Source organism: Meleagris gallopavo, chromosome 10 (assembly GCF_905368555.1).
Source record: "Meleagris gallopavo chromosome 10, MGAL_WU_HG_1.1, whole genome shotgun sequence".
Lineage (NCBI taxonomy): Eukaryota > Metazoa > Chordata > Aves > Galliformes > Phasianidae > Meleagris > Meleagris gallopavo.
The window spans coordinates 4744741-4762111 of NC_139413.1; the positions used below are offsets into that span (position 1 = coordinate 4744741).

The following is a 17371-nucleotide window of genomic DNA, read 5'->3' on the forward strand; positions in this document are numbered from 1 at the left end:
GCACAGCTCGGACCCTGTGTCTCTTTGCAGGGAACGGGCTCCCTGAGTGAAAGCTCCATCCCCTCCATCTCGGACACCAGCACCCCCCGGCGAGGCCGCCGCCAGCTCCCACCGGTGCCCCCAAAACCGCGTCCCCTCCTCTCCTACGCCTCCATGCTGCGGCACGCCGCCGGAGACGCCTCACCACCTCCTGACGAGACCGAAGGGGGGTCCCCGCTCCTCTCCAAGGAGCCCAACGCCGCTGGCCTGACCGAGTCTTCCAGCTCCCCAGCGGGGAAGCCGAGCCGGCCATCCACCCCGCAGCGTTACATCTCGGAGCCCTACCTGGCCCTGCACGACGACTCGCACGCCTCGGACTGCGGCGAGGAGGAGACGCTCACTTTCGAGGCGGCCGTGGCCACCAGCCTGGGTCGTTCCAACACCATCGGCTCAGCCCCACCGCTGCGGCACAGCTGGCAGATGCCCAACGGGCACTACCGGAGGCGGAGGCGAGGGGCCGGGCAGGGTGTGATGTGCGGGGCCAGCATCGACGTGCTCAGCGACACCGAGGAAGATGACAAGTGCTAGAGGCTGCGTCCCCGCCGCCGCCGCCCCGCCGCCCTGCTCTCTCCAATGCATGCTCTTCGCCACGCCTGGGAATGAAACGAAACCAAAACCAAACGCAAAGGGGGAAGTTAAAAAAACAAAAACAAAAACAAAATCAAAAACAAAACAAAACAAACAAAAAAAACCACGAACACAAAAAACACAACAACAACAACAAAAAGAAGAAGAAGAAAACCCAACTGACCAGAATGGGGAAACAAAAAAAGAAAAAAAGTCTTTGTGCAAAAAAAAAAAAAAAAGAAAAAATTAAAACCTGTCGACTTTCATTTATTACGATCACTTTTTTTTTCTGCACAGAGAAGCATTGGGCCAGAGGTGGAGAGTCCTGGCTGGGGGCAATGAGAGCACCCAGCTGCAGTGAGAGGCGCTCGGGGATGCCCGAGCAGGACCTGGCAGCGCTCATGATGCTGCTTTTGTGCTCCCTGTGGCCAGAGCATCCCAGCACGGGGGTTCTGTGCTTGGGTTCGTGCTGCCCTGGCTTTGAGTTTCCCTCCCTAAGGGTCTCATGTTGGCCCAGGGAAGGGGTGAGGTATGGAGTCTGGGGGCATAAGGCAGATAGCAGCAGCTCTGCCTTCCCAGGGGGCCAAGCCAAAGCAACTGGTTTGTACTGGGGTGCGTGGAAGCAGCAAGGGGGGGCTCAGTGCTGCCAATTTACCCCGTCTCGCACTGATATAGCTGTATTTCTATAAGGAGAACTCTAGGTGTGCCTGTGCGTGTATATACGGTATGTGTGTGTATATATATTTATATGCTGTATATATAAAGATATACACATACATGGATTTGTTTTAGTCATCTGACCAAGCCCCGGCGGGGTTCGCTGGATGCAACAGAGAAGCAGGGACGTCCCCCTGTCCCCATGGCATTCACAGCAGTGGGAATCTCATTTTCTGCCTTAGAGGTGGTCTGGCAACCCGGTAACCCACTGTTCCCCACTGACAGATGCTATGGGCACACGCAGCCCCTCTCCTGCATGTGCAGATCAGCCCCTGCCCGACTGCTCACAGAGCTCCCCCAGAGCAAGTCCTGCCAGCTCCGAAGGGTCAGGCTCTGTCGTGAACCAAAACCCTTTTTCTAATGGCTAATGCTTGCCCCTAGAAATAGGTTCCACCGATGAAACCAAACCTCCAACCTAGTCCTGCTGGCCCCATGCAAGCCTCTTGCCTTCTGAGCAGACAGCTCCAGCTGCTGTATGTCCTCTCAATTTAGGCACCGGCACTGTCTCCACCCAGATGCAATAGGGTGTCCCACGGAGCAGCCCCAGGGCTGGGGAGGTGGCAGCTCTTTGTGTCTTCGTTGGGTGAAAGGATGGATTTGGGGATTTGGGCATTCGCATTTCTCGGACCCAGAATGGGGCTGACACATAGTGATGCTTTGCAGTGTTTCCTAGCAAACCATGTAAAACAAGGCAGGCTTTTGCAACACAGAGCTTTTGGGGCCAGGGGGTGAGGATGCGTGTTGCTGTGACTGCTGGTGGCAGAGCCAAGAAGAAGAGGACGAGGACATGGCATCACACCAATGGGTGCTGAGACATCGATGGGCTGAACTCAAGCTTTGCTGCCTAGGACCTCTGTTTTACTGACATGTGGGATATGTTTGTATGAGCAAAGCAGCCTGGTTTTCTTTTTTAGGGGGCAGCACAAAAATGCCCCTATCTAGCCTTTCCCATAGCAGCTCCCACAGCAGCCAGCGACTGCGGGGCCATGGAGGCTGCAAAACCAAAACTGACCCTGGCAGGGCTGCGGGAAGGACTGCACCAAGGGGGTGAGGAACAGCCCCCATGCACCACTGCAGCATCTCTCTTCTGAAGTCACTGGACTCACGTTGCTGCTGCATAATGTCTCTCTTCCCTGGCTTTTTGGACGTTCCTTTCTCCTCCAAGACTCCAGATCTGCCATCAGTGTTTGTTGTGAGCATAGGAGAGGAGACAGGAGGTTCCCCCCAAAAAGGTATTGGGAGGGCTGAGGCAGTGGGAGGGGGCGGGATGCTGGACTGCAGTGCGCTCGCTCAGACCCACCGTGGAGCCGAGCTGACGGGCGGCCATGTACAACTTCCATGTTTTTTGTCAAAAGGAAAGAAAAATAAAACCTTGTTGTAAAGAACCGCCCCGTGCTTTGGCTCTTTCTCACGCAGGTGCTGTTGCCTGGTCCAAAGCCTCCGGGTGAGTTGTCAAGGAAAGATGCTGAAGTCAGGGCTTGTGCTTCTCCTGCACAGAGCTGTTGGGAGCGCAGCAGGTTTCCAGGTTGTCAGCAGCCTGCGGCAGGCTGCAGGCTGGTTGTGGGTGATGGCTGTGCTGCGTGGCTTTGCAGCAGGGCTCTTGTTTTATTGTGAGTGCTGCACCAAGAAGGGCTCAGGGAAGGACTGGGGCAACTGCTGTGCTCAGCTGGGCCACCTCAACATGAGCCTACCCCAACCAAAGCAACGAGGGGAAGCGGAGCTCAGCCCTAGCAAGGGAACCTGGTGCTGCAAAGCAGGAGCCTCTGCTGCTAGGGAGGCAGTGCTCTGCCTGGCAGGCGTGGAGGCTAAAAAAAAACCTTGACAAATGGAACAGAAAGGTTAAAATTATCTGTACATCATCTGAATAACAATGGCAATGCAGATTGTACCTGCTGAGAATAGCTCCAGGAGACAGGGGATAAATTGGGAACTGGTGGGAGAGCTGGGGGTGCTCCTCCTTGCAGGGATGTGGGGACACAGACACTACTGGAAATGAAATGTGACCTCTGGGTGCTGTCCTCCACCCTGCAAAGCCAAAGGAAAGAGCTGGGTGCATCTCTTAGTGCACCAGAGCCCTGTCCTGCCGGCAGGGATGTCTCTGAGCATCATGGCATGCCTGTCCCTGACTGCCCTGGTTGCTGGTCCTTTGTGAGCTGCAGCGAGCTTTTCCCAAGCAGCTTGGAGGGGAGATGCCGGGGGTGGTTCTCGTCCCCCCTTCCCTTTTTGTTCCTTTGATGGCACTTACAAGTGTGCTCTTCGGGTGTTGAGGATGTGTGTGGGATTTGAAGTGGGGCTGCGCTTACTCATGCTGAGAGCCACGTGGCATGGCAGGATGGCAGTGCTGGTGGCTCCTTGGGTGAGCATTCCTCCATGGGTGAGCATCCCCCTTCATGGGCAGGCACCCCCATCCAGGGGTGAGCATCCCACCCATCTGTAAGCATCCTCCACGATGAGCATGCAATTGCTGCTCCCTCTTTGAATTGCCCAGCCTGGTTCAGCACCTCTTTTCTTTCATTTGTTTGATGTATTTATGCCATATCCCACGTGAGCAGGCAAAATACGACAGGATACCTTGGGAATTGGTCTCTGGTACACAATGCCTGCTGGAAACACTTTGGGAGCCCCTTTTGGGTCAGCTTGGGCATTATAGGTGGCAGCGAGAGAGAGGGAGGGTGGGAGCCACCTCTCCTATGGGCTAGCATTGCCTCAGTGAAGTATTAATGACAAAATCCTTATAAATGAATGCATAACACATTAATTGCTCCCCTTCCCAGCTGGCATCTTCCTGGCGGAGCTGCACTGAGGACATGGGCACGATGCTGCCAGCAGAGGTACTGGTACCACTGGGGTAGCAGAAGGGTGGTGGATGTGCAGGGATTTGCTGGAGCCGGACTCGATCCAGATGCTCTGTATGAGTGCTCCCTCCCACGTTTCCCCCCCCCGGGACCCAGTCAGTCAATTTATGGAGCAATCTGCCATAGATGATGCGATTTGCAGATTGATTTTCACAGATCTGCTTCACGAGCATAGTGAGTGATGTGTGGTTTTTTTGCCTTTCCAAAATGGGAGGAGTAAAGGAAGGAAATAATCCAAGGGCTTTACCTCCTGGTGGAGTTCAGCCCTCTGCTCAGCCCTGCAGGCAAGAGCCTGGTGCCTGGGCTGCAGAAGTGTCAGCGTGGCCTTGCACACGGCCTGATAATTTACTTCATGTATAAAAGAAGCTTAAAACACAGTGCCATCACACTGTTTAAAATACTTTTTCAAAGGGTGAGCTTCACGGACACAGATGTAATTTTTGGAGAGCCTGTCCCAGCTTGAGCTCCTGCTCCTCCGGCATGTGATGTTACACCCCAGCAGCACATCTCACCTCCTTTCACAGCTTGCAGCACGTCTGGAAAGTCAGCAGGAGCTGTGCAGAGGCACTGCCAATCAGCAACCCCCCCTCCTTCACCCCTGGGGAGCAGCGTCTTGCACCTTGCAGCAGGAGTGAGAGCAGAGGGGTGCAATGGGGTGCCATGCAAAGGGCACAGAACTGGAGCTGGGTGGGTTGCAAAGAGCTGATATTGCAAAAGAAGAGCATTTCCAGGAGAAAACAGCATGCTGCTCTCAGGCTTTCTGCATTTTGTCTCCTCTCTGTGTTGGGGAAGGAGTTGCCACCCACACAGAGGTTCTCAGTGCTGGCCCCCAGCTTGGTGCCCTGCTCCCAGCTGCACAGGATGAGTGCACTGCAGGTGTGTGGCATGAGCCTCTTAAACAGCCTTGAGCAGCTCTCCCTGTTTTTCCCTGGAGAGGGAGCAGGTGTGGGGTTGTCTCTTTGTCTGGGTGGATGTGTGGCATTGCTGTTCCTCCTTGCAGGTGGGAAAACTGAGGCATGGGAGTTATGGGGGTGAAGCTGCATTTCCTGGGGGTGGGTGGGTGGTGTTCTGCTGGGTGTGAGCTGTTGCTGTGCTCCCTAATGCTTTCCCTCGCACAAAGCAGTTCATTGCCTTGCTTAGCTGGCCGTTGGTGCTGTGCCTGTGGGGCTGACCACTCAGACCAGCCTCTGTGCTGAGGGAAGAGTATTAAGCACTATTTTTGGCCGCAAATGAGTATAACTCCAGTGAATTAACTCTGAGATGTTATTACTGGCTGTAGGAATGGGTCAGGTTTCAGCCTAGGGAGGAAGTGGAGAAGTGATGGTCTGCAATCATCCCTCTTAACTGCAATGAGGGCAGAAAAGCAGTGGGTGCTGTGGTTGGAAGGAGGCCGCCCTGCAAGCAGGAGCGATCAGGGGGCTCTGGCCCTTAGCAGCTCAGTCTGACTTCAGTGGGAAATGAGAGGCAGGGAGGGCTGGACAGACCTCTCAGGTTGATGTGCACAGTTGTGAACAGAATGAGCTTTTGATTTTTACAAGCGCTGCCATAAGGAGACACTGCAGATGGAGAACGCAGCACCCTCCATTCCTGACAAATGGATGGCTGGATATATAAAGCCTGAATATAAAGCAGGGGCTTGGGGAGCTTATTTGGTGTTTGTATTTTTCCACAAGCTCCCGTTTCTCTGCGCTTCTGCCTCTGTTGATCACAAGAACCCTTTGACCACGTTCCTGCAGTGCATGGGGACAGATGTGAGAAGCAGCTCGGAGCATAGCCAGGGAATGGTGAAACCTCCCTGGAAGTGCCATGCTTTAATTTGCATTTCCAGGGCTCTGGCAGGATCTCACGCCTTGCAGTGTGCTCAGCAGTGGATGTGCTAAATGGCCGTGAGCCGCCGACCCACTGGGGCAATCTGTTGGTTGGCAGCATGATAGCTGTCCTGGCTCCAACCAGTGGCTTGGGGAGCTGGGGGCTGGACCAGCTGGCTGCATTTTTGTAGTGGGTTTTGCTCCGTTAATTTGAAGCTCAGCCTGGCTTGGTTTCTTTGGTTCAATAGGTTGCGTCGCAGGCTTAGATTTCACCTTGCGTTAAAATGCATGGAGCGGGGAGAGCAGTGGGGCTGCAGTGCCTGTGCAGATTGTCCTAAGAAATGGGGAGCAAAGCTGAGCAGCTCCTAGGGAAAATCCGAGGGAATGACTGCCTGGCAGCTGCTCCTTCACACCGAGCAGCCCACAACCTCACTGCAGAGACAGGGCTGCTGGGGGGGCAGCTGGGCAATTGTTCCTCAAAGCAAGTCAGCTTGGCATGGGGAAAGCAAATCCTATTTCACAGAGGCAGGAGTAGCTCCATCAAACAAGGAGCCCAATGGCCGTGGTTCCTGGGTGACACTTCTCTCCCCAGATGCGGTGTCAGTGGCAATGTGGCCACTTTGCTCATGTCCCGGAGCTCCCAGGCTGACCTGCCTTGTCTTCTCCCAAGATGCCATCCCATAGTTTAACAAACCCTCTTTTCTATTTTGTGTCTTGATGGCACCTCCTGATGTACTCCCCTGGGGATGGCCACTTCAAGCCAGTGTGGCACACTGGTGATAGAAACCAGGGCAGCATCCTCTGCCCTTTCCCACCATCTTTTCTTTCTGCCCTGCTTGTCTTGGTTATTCTTTCCTTCTTCTGGAAGGCTGTGGAAGCAATCAAGAGTTTGCTATGATTTTCTAAGAAACCTCTGTTTCTTCGGAGAGCTGATTAAAGGCAAATAGGAGAGACTCTAATTGCATCCGTGCTTTTATCTCCTCCCGAGGCACTGAGGTTTGCCGGGAGAATCAGAAAACCCTGCATTCTGCAGGGCCGAGGAAACTCTTCATCTCCATCTTTAGACACTGGAGCAGCGGGATAGCTGGTGGGTGAGAGTCTGTGATGCACAAGGACAAGCCATGGTGCTTTCCTCTCTAACCTCCATCTCTGCCTCACGTGTTTTCAAAGCAAATCTCTATGGAAACAGGTGCTGCTCGTAGCAGAGCCCCTGTTTTCCCTTTTGCTTCGCTGCCTGGGAGGAAGGAGAAAACAGATCTGTGAAGGATGGATGAGATTTGGGTTGGGCACGGGGAGCTGCTTCAGCTGCCTTGGCAGAGGTATCCCTGTGCTGGCATCCCTCTGTCCTGCCCTGCTGATGGGAAAGGAGGCTGGGATGAGCCCAAGCTGAACGCTGCTCACACTCTGGCTGCTCCAGTGTAGGTGGCAGGGCTGAAATGTGGGGATTGCTAAGTCCTTCCAAGTATGGAAAGCACTCCCTTCCCACTGCTCTTCCTGGGGAATGGTATTTGTCTTAAGAACAGGCATTCAGAATATAACTTAATGTTGCTTTCTTCCCAAACCAAGTTGATATTAGAGCCTTTGTGGCTCTGCTAGAATTACAATATGTGATTACTGGAGTTGAAACACTGGTTAATTACCTAGTCATTTGTTGTAATACTCCCAATTAGCTTGTGAAAGCATAGCAAATGCATTACTTCACACCTGTTTTTAATGGCTTTACAAGGTTATTCATAGATGGTGGAAGATAAGCCATTATGTGTGTGTGATATTATGGTGCTGTAGCACTTTGGTGCTTGGCTGTGCCCCTCCCTAGGCTGGGGAGGGCAGGAATTCACGACCGAGATGAGCAGAGCACCTTTTCCACCACCAGGCCACACGGATGCGATGCATGGCTTTTATGGAGAGCATAGAATGACTAAGGTTGGAGAAGACATCTCGGATCCCCAGTCCAACCCCAACCCACCCCCACCATGCCCAATAACCACATCCCTCAGTGCCACGTCCCCACGGTTCTGTAACACCTCCAGGGACAGTGGCCCCATCGCCTCCCTGTGCAGCCTATGCCAATGCACCTCTGCTCTTTCAGAGAAGGCATTTCTCCTAATCAACCGCGTGGCAATGCCAGCAAGGTTCAGCTTGCTGGGAACACAAGGTTGTGGTGTGTGTCCCCAGCCCCATTGCTGCTTGTTGCCTCTGTGCAACGCCTGATTTCATGCCCATGAGAATGCACGCATCAGGGCAATGTTTGCCCATACAAGTGCCTGTTTGCCCACACAAAACATTTGTACATCTGGCTTGGCAGATTGGTGCACATGAGAAAATGGGCAAGGAAATGCTGAGGCCTGGATGGCAAACTGGGGCTGTTTTTCTTGCTGTTTTTTTTTTTTCCCCCCTCAGGAAGGTACCAGGTTATATCTGCATTGAAATGTATCCTTCCGTAGAGGTTTGGCTCACAGATTTTGTGCTCTAATAGTTGAAATTTTGCATCCGTGTCCAGCGTGGTAGAACATCTAAAACATTTGCTGGCTTTTTGCCCATAAAGCTTTGATGGTGACGGATTGATGGTTGTACGTGATGATTTTAGTGCTCTTTTCCAACCTTAACGTTCGTATGGTTCTATAACAGCCCTTTCCTGGACTTTGTGTCTCAAGATCTTGCTGGTCCCTTCCCCATGCTACCCCAGCTTAGCTCCAAACAAGCTGCCCGTCAGCACGAGGAGGAAGGTTAACGTGGGTCGTAGACCCAAACCAGCCATGTTCATGTGATAACGCCCTAAGGGGCAGCAATGGAAAGCAAGCTGCCCTGCCCAGGAGGCAGCTTCAATCTTCCCATAGCTTGGTTACATGCATGGACCCATGGATGTATGTAAGAAGCACAGGTCTATAGAAAGCCCTCAGCAGTGGCAGAGACAATCCATAGGTACCTAGGTGCTGTTCCCCATCCAGTTTTCTTCCTCAGCAAAGACATGCTCAAGAGATTATCCCAGCCTGGCTGATGGCTTTAAACCAAAATGGCCGTGAAAGTCTCCATTATGCATCTCCAAGCTGCTTAGCGATAAAGTGGGTGGAGAAGGAAGCCACGTTTCCTGCTCAAAGAGTGTGTGGGAATACCTTTTCAAATGTTAATTTCTCATATTTTTCAAAGCTACCCAAAGGCACTGGTCCGAGCAAGCGCTAAGAAGCTGTGCATATCAAACCAGCTACTGGGGGGTGTAGGATTTACAATCTGCAGAGATGTTTGTTGTGGGGAAGTGGAAAGAGCAGCCACCATTTTTACCACTTCAAATGTAAAATTAGATGTGTGCGTCTCCCTGTAGCTCCAGGGAGAAAGGTGATGGATAGATGTGAAAGCAGGATCAGACCAGGAGCTTTCTGTTCCCTCTTCCAGATCCTTCACCCTATAGCACCATCACCAGCCCCTAAGCACACAGTGCAGCCCCAGGCAGGGCTGTCCTTGATCAGGTGCCCAAGAGACATACAAAGCCCATCCTACATCCGAAGCCATTTCATTCCCCACTGTTAAAATGTCCCACTGTAAAAATTCATCATCTTCCAGGATTTTATTATTGATTAAAAAAAAAAACACTTTCTGCAGGAGCTGCCCAGGCAATGTGTGGCTAATTGGTTGTTGTTAATACACGTCCTTGTAGCTTTTTCTTTAAAAACAACAACGAGGAGGAGAAAAAGGGTTGTGCACAATTTTTAATGCAGGTTTCAAAAGGGAAAAAAAAATCTCTTGGGTCTGTACCCACCTCAAGTTTTAAAGTGCAGAATCTATGTCTGTTCTTGAATAAGAAATGCATGCTGACTGCCAAATTTCAGCGTGAAAGCAGCCAGAAGCTATCCGGAAAAAAAAATGTTTTGCAAATACCTTTTGTAATTGTAAATTTTTTTTTTTTTTAAAGAGAGAAAAACAGGAAAAAAAGAAGCAGAAACTAGAAAGAGTTCAGGAGTCCTTTCTTTTTAACCTTTGAAAAATGAGATCTTGTATAACTCAGAGCCTAGAAGTGACATCTAAGCTGAACAAACTCTTCAAAACAGGAGTTTATGGTTTGCGTCTCATTCCTCATAGGCAAGCAGATTTGTAACCAATGTTTCTTCATCCTAAGTGCTCGAGCAAGAACAGAAAATGCCTCAAGCCTGGCATTAAATCCCACAAGGAGATTCAGAGTGTGCTGACCCAAGGTACAAATTACTTTATTTGTGAGGGTTTGGTGTGCCTCTGTCATTGTTGGATCCACGAGCCTTCGCAGGATGATGGGTATGGCCAAGCCTACAGCAACGCAAATGGTTTTTGGGAGAGTTTCGCTGTCAGTTTGGGTGGCTCTGGATGATAATGTCCTTTTTTGGTCTGGAGGTTGTCATCACTGAATGAGGGCACGGAGCTCTCAAGAGTTGATGGGTTTGTTTCTCCGCTGTTCTTCCCTTGGCCAACGTATCCTGGGGAGAGATGGGTGCATTCAGAGAGATCCCTCCCTGTTTGCTCTTCACTCTGTTTTGGCTTTGGTTTTTTTGGTAGATCTTCCTCTCAAGTTTAGCATAAAGACCAATAATGGGATTGTTCTCATCCTTAAACAGGAGTGAAATGAAACACGAGAGAAGGCATTTCTGTTGATGACTAAGAAATCTCCGTCCTCTTTCTGGGAACCAGAATAGACATCAGCTGGGTTGGACCTGGAGCGAGGTGAGTATCCCTTTGGTGAGCAACCCCTTCATCAGGCCTCACCTATTGGCTGTGCTTGAGGTTGCTTTGGGGTACAAGAGGAACAGCTCTTCATTGTTGTACCCCAAGAGTGGGGCTGATGCTGATGTATTTCCCTTACCCTGTCTCTCCTGGGAGCCCTCCTGACTTAGTTTGGGTTTGCAGTCCCTGCTCTGCTGCATAGTGCACAAACAACGCCTTCGTGATGCACAAAGCAAAGGAAGTCATGGGGAAACTCTCTTCAAAACAGGCTTTTTTTTTCACAGATCAAGTATTTCACGATCTAGTGGAAGTCACAAACAATATGGGGCCAAGCATTTGTAATGTTTGCTGCCTGTTTGTGTAGCTATTGCAGCTAATATCCCAAATAAATACCTCTGTGACTAATTCCTTGGAAGGATAAAACACAATGAAAGGAGCTGTCACATGAAAAGAGATGATTTTGATGTTTGTTTTGTGTTTATAAACATAAATTCTGCCTCTTGGGCTGTGTAATATGCTTCATCTAAAACCCTGTTAGTCTCTTGCTAGAAAAACATATTTGTTTTCTGTCCTCATCTCCAAAAGCCAAAGAAGCAGCCTTATCCTTCTCTCTGGGCTCAGGCAAACCTCTGCATGTTTTGCTGAAGATCTAGAGGTACAAAGTCTTAAATTCTAAAAATAATTACGGTTTCATTCAATGTGATTAAACTATGGAATTTTTTTTTTCTTTTGCTTAACAGCAACAATTTAAAAAAAATAAAAAAAAATAAAAAATCAAACCTGTTGGCGTCATCAGAACCTAAAAATAACAGGAAGACGACTGCTGGTGCCAGAACGATACCAAACCAAATCTATTATTGAATTAGATTCTTTCCAATTGTTGTTCTTAGGAATATATTTCCCTTTTTCCCTCGGGGTTTGTTTGGAGCCAAGGTATTCTGCCTGCCAGTGCCATTCTAGCACTCAAATTAACAAGAAGTGATGTCTCTTACAGTAAAAACCAATATCTATTGAAATATTGATGAAGCTGAGGAGCTGGCGGTGTCTGGTTCCTCACTGCCAGCTGGGCATGCTGTGTGGGGAAGGAGCGTGAGGCTACCATGCATGGACTGTGGGTGGTCCAAGAGGAGTCCAACCCGTGTTGTGCTGGGAGTTCCTGGCACTCCTTCCTCCTTCCTTTCCTTCTTACTGGATTAGCAGGCTCTGTTTGCTTACTGGGTTAGATTTTAGAGGCCCTACTTGCTCTCCATTTGCATAAAAAGTTGCATCTTTTATTTATTTTTCCCAACTTTTTACTCTAATTAAGCTGCTATCAAGCTCATTTCATTGTAGCTAAACAACTTGGGACATCACCCTGTGATGGGGAAGGGACTTGATCCAGCAGGTTGGTTTTCTGGCTTCATCTCCATCTCTTTCTCCTCTAGCATCTCAGCGTTATTTTAAGACTCTCCTGAAGTCATCTTTCTTCATTGCTGGGCATTTCTTGCTTGCTGGCATCTTATTTTCCAGCTGCCCCATTATTCCCACCATCTTAGCAGGGGCACTGATTGCTGATTCTGCTGAAAGCCCCTCTTGAAACACAGGCTGAGCTTTCATTAGCTGAGTGGCATGTGCTTAATCTGCAGCACCGCCCTGGATTCATCTCCCCAAGTCATCTTCACCCATAAGGATTCCCTGCCATTATGTTGGCACAGCTGACAGCCTTCTCCCGTTGGGGCTGACTTCCTTAGAATCATAGAACAGCCTGGGTTGGAAGGGACCTCAAAGATCATCCAGTTCCAACCCCCTGCCTTGGACAGGGCTGCCACCCACTAGATCATACATCAGAGCACCCTGTCCAGAGCATCATCTGACCTGGCCTTGAATACATCCAGAGATGGGGCACCCACAACTTCTCTAGGCAGCCTGTCATTTCAACAGGTCAGAACTCACTCTTTGCATCTCCACTGATGCAAATGCAACAGCGATGCTGTGCAGATCTACCACAAGCTTTTGATTTGACCTAGGATCAGAGAAAACTAAGTGCACGTTGCCCAGCATCCTCTTTTGAGCTTTCCTTTGCAGGAGTTGACCACAAAATTGCTCAGGCTGAGCCTGCCACCGGCATTAACACAACCAATTTTTCTACAGCTCTCTACAGTACCATCCCTGGAGGCATTTAAGAACTGGGTAGTTGAGGCACTGAGAGGCATGCTTGGTAGGTGTGGTGGGGATGGGCTGATGGTTGGACTTGGTGATCTCAGTGATCTCTTCCAACCTTAATGATTCTGATTCTATGACCTGCCTTGCCCCCAGCTGCCTTCCCACAGCCAGCGAGCATGTCAGATGTGATGCTTTCAGCTCTACCACCCAGACATGCAGTACGTGACACAGTCCGGGCTGGAAGGAGCCATGTGTTTTCTCCTGCATGCAGCTCTAGCTCTGCTTCCAAACGCATCCTCTGTGTACGGTGACTTTGCACACAAACGTCAAACAGCAGCTGTTTGGCCAGGACTTGGAAAAGCAACCAGTAATTCTAACTGCCTTAATTCTTGAAGCAAGGGCTTCCACTACTTGCAGAACAAAGGCTTCCTTTTCTTCCCTTCCAGTTGTGGGTATTTTTACCTATTTCCTTTGTAAATGTGAACCATGGAAACAGTCAGACCTCATCAAGCATGAACATCTTTGAGGTTTCCTCTAGTAGAAAGAAAATGTCGTGGCACCTGTCAGAGCCAAGTTATCCAGGGCTTCTCTTACTTCATTTAAGCATGAGCAAACCTGCAATGTGTCAGAGGTGGCTCCAGGTAAACAATGTGCCTGGTGATGCTGGAGGTCACCTCAAAGCTGTGCTTGAAAAGTTGAGAAGGAAGATGTGCAGAGAGGGGTTTCACAAAGTCTTCTGCTCCTGCCTGAACCACCACATCCCCAGAGCCACATCTGGTGCCTTGGCACCTGGAACAGAAAGGATACGTGAAATAAGGACCCAAGCCACAGGTCAGGTTGAGGCTTTCTATCCTCCTCAGAAACACAGCCAAAGGAATTGAATTTTAGGACGTGGATTTCATTGCTGCAGCTGAAATATCACTTGTTAACCCATTTCCTTTTTACAGTCTGCCCAGGACAGATCTCTAAGCTTGCAGTGCTTGGCTGCTGCTTTTCCAATAAGTGCTTAAGAGCAGAAGGGAATGAAATCCAACAGGCATCCCCTGGGGAGGGAACTGGGAGCACTGGTGGGATGAGGTGCCATTCGCTGGGGACACTGTGTGTCCTCATTTCCCTTGATGAGACAAAGTAGAAAAGACAGATTCACCCGTGCTGGGAAGCATTAGAACAGAAACTCTCACTGGCCTGCTATGCTGGGGCTTCCGTGAAGGCATGAAAGAAGAGGCGTGCCTGTGTGCTTCCCAAGAACAGGATAAACTCTCCTCACAGCACCTCCAAGGGTGGTGTGGACACCCTAAGGCCAAGCAGTGTTCTTTGTCTTTTGACCAGTGCCAACATTAGGACAAAGTGTCTTCAAGGTTGGCTCCATGTTTGTCACTTATCATAAAATTCATCTTACCACCCCTTTTCTTACAGTCTGGAGCATGCTAATCCTGACTCTTAGATGCCTTTTTCTTGGGGGAGCTGACTTCAGCCCCTACATAGGCTGCTCAGAGGGCATGTTTCCTGCTGTTCCTCTGCTAAAAGGATTGGCTGAGGCCAGCAGAGAGGAGAATATAAGACTGTAAGCAGGGAGATCTGGTAGCAGACTGCATGCTTTTAAATTCACATCCGCTGCACGTGCTCCGGGTGGGAGAAGAAGCTGTAGGCTTGCATGATAGCGGAGCATATGCAGTAGGAACACAATGGGGTGAGGAAAGGAAACGTGGTCATGAAAGGTTTAGCATACACGCTAGAACAGCTTGTGTGAGAGGCTCCAAAAGGTTTGTGTGCAGAACACCTCCATGTGGGGTGGGTTGGCGTGGAGCTGACTGTGTCCTAGTGCTGGAGAGGTGAGCTGCCAGACTGTCACACTTCACTCCATCCCTACTTCTTATGTTTTTTGCAGTATTGCTGCTGGAGGTCAGGAAGTAAAAAAGTGAAACTCTGTCTTCTCTTATAAACCTGGAAGTAAATGCAGAGTACAGCTTAATCGAAATTACTGACTTCCCCAGACAAGCTGGGTGTAAGTAGATGTAGCAGAAACACTAAGTCATGGCCTGAAGCAGTGATTGAGCACCTGGGGGGAAGGCAGGGCCAACCCAGGGGAGCTCAGGTGTATGCAATGCATCTAAGTGACCAGAAGGCATGGAGCCAGGATCCACCCCTCCTAGAGCTCTTTTAAGGGTTGGCAAAACCAGAATTCCAGAGCTCATCAACTCTAGAACAGGAATGGGAAGGGATGAAGGAATGGCTTTAATGGTTCTTTGGCAAGTTAGTTGAGCAGTTCCCTGTTGTTCTGGACCTTACTCAAAGGCTTAGTACGTTCTGTGAAGTTGTAGAGGAAAAAAAAGATGTAATTTAAGAAGGTAATTGAAAGCACAAATCCATTGAGCTGAGTGACTGAGGTGTTTTGTGCTTGAGTCCAGCTGGAAGCCCTCGAACATTAGAAGGATATGCCATAGGAAAAGAGGAATACTTGAAGAGCGTTTGGAGAGATGGGCTTTATCTGTCCTCTTCCCTATTTATGCTTATTAGAGATGAAATTGAAGTGCAGCACGATTGAATTATGCATATAAAGAAGAGTCCACAAACAAGAAAACATAAGCAATGTGGGAAGGAACAGAACTGCAAAGAGAACGAGAGGAGCGAAACCGAACAGGATGCCAAGCTGCAAAAGACATTTCAACAGCACCTAATTAAAACCGTTCACATTTGCAACAGACAGAAGGTAAAGGCATTCACTAGGAAACAGAAGAAAGGGGGGAAAAAAAAAAAAACACATTAAAAGCAGTTATTTAGTCAATCACGGGAGATTCTGGAAAAAATGACAACCTCGATGGAAGGCCGGTTGAGTAACACGAAATGCAAGGAGAGTTTGGGGGTTATTTCCATTTGTCCTCCATCAGAACGGAGAGACTTCAGCTGTTAATAATGAGAAAAATAATGTGCAGCAGCCCCTACCCACAGCTCTTGCAGCCGATGGGGAGCAGGCAATGCCAACGTTGAGCGTTTATCTCCACGCGCTGATTTGAATAAGATCACATAGCAACCAACCCAGGACTGGGAAATCAACCCACTTTTCCCAGGTCCCACTCCAGTGTCTTAATCATGAAATTATCTGCCAGCTTCTTTTGTTAATTAATGAATCTTCATCTTTTTGGCCTTAGAAACCATAGGCGCAGTGGCAAGGCTGAAAATCCAGCACGATGCCTTTGGTAGCAGGAAGAGCTGACAACCATTTTTCTCATAACCTGCTATGTTCACCACTGGTTTGCCTGGTTTCAGCTGTGTAGCAGAGCAGCACAAGCTTAAAAGTGGAATAATCATGACAAATGAGTCCTCAGCCATCTTTCAAAGAGAACAAATGAAATTTCAACTCGTATGACAAAAACACAAGAGATGAAAAAGCGAGAGGAAGAAGCTACACTGTGCTCTGCTTGTCTCTGTCTAAGCAAAATCACTTTAATAATTGGTGAACGCAGTATGAAAAATAACAAATAACATATGAAAGGGAAGAGAGTAGCACGGCATGTCTGAGAAGGAAAACAGGAAGGGTTTTTTCTTGCTTGTGGAAGAGCCTTTGCTTTCAGAAAGAGCTGGCGAGGTGAAAATGGAGCTTTCTTGCTGGAGAGAGGCTGATTTATGGGTACATGAGGAATCTTGCCATCCAGAGATAAGATACCTAAGTGCTTCGTTAACGATGACTGATGAAGAAGCAGTCAGAACTGTAAGAAGGAGCTTTTCGTTAAGTAGATCAGGAGCTGTCAGAGGCCTTTGGCAACCCATCCTCCTGAGATTGGGTCATCCTCTCCTTGTGCACCTGTGATGCTCTATGGAGATGTCATAAATCACGTCTACAGTTCATGAAGAATTAACTTCAGACCAAAGGTGTGTGTCGAGCGGTCCTATGCTGGGAGGTCATTTGTTCTTCCCTTCAGCCTGAATAGGACTAAAATAACCATCCTTGTGTCAGTGGGTGGCTGTTGGCAGGGGAGACAAGTGGCCCAGGCACATGGTTGACTCAATGAAGTCATTTTACAGGGGCAATAGGAACGGGAAGAACAGAATCCCCCCGGACCGCCTCCTCCTCCGGGAAGTGACTGATGAGCCTGGCAGCCTCTGAACAAATATTTCCGATGCAGAGAATTCACTTGTCAGCTCGGAGGAGCCCCGAGAGGAAATTTCCAAAGCAAATCTGTCGGAGATAATGACACCGCACGAGGAAGCCCTCCTTAGGAGGAACGTCTTTGGAAGACGTGGTGTGTCTGAAAATACCATGTGTCTTGCTGTTGATGAGCTAAAATTCAGGCAACCGTGGCTGGGTTCTTAACCCACGAGCTGTGGCAGATGAAGCACGAGGAGGAGTAATTCAGTTTTTTACCTCCCCGGATGCTTCCTTGGTCAACCAGATGTGTTTTTTCTACATCAGAAACCTCTCTTCAGGCCTGAGACACCTTGCTGTGCTCTGCCTCGCCAGGATTATAAAGCAGGGATTTCTGTGCATCTGGATGCTCGTGTAATTGCCTAAGAGAGTGAAACCCCATCTCAGCTCTGCTGCTGAGATAAAAAGCAATT

General features: G+C 49.4%; 1 protein-coding gene across 5 annotated transcripts in view; it reads left to right on the forward strand.

Annotated features, from left to right (window-relative positions):
• Nucleotides 1–2708, forward strand: part of CACNA1E (calcium voltage-gated channel subunit alpha1 E) — an 85004-nt gene extending 82296 nt beyond the window's left edge. For all 5 annotated transcript variants that reach the window (XM_085231417.1, XM_085231419.1, XM_085231416.1 and 2 more), the window contains one exon: nucleotides 31–2708. In XM_085231417.1, coding sequence (XP_085087543.1) covers nucleotides 31–567 — 537 coding nt within the window. In that variant the 3' untranslated portion in view covers nucleotides 568–2708. The remainder of the gene's footprint in view (nucleotides 1–30) is intronic.
• The last annotated feature ends 14663 nt before the right edge of the window (nucleotides 2709–17371 follow it).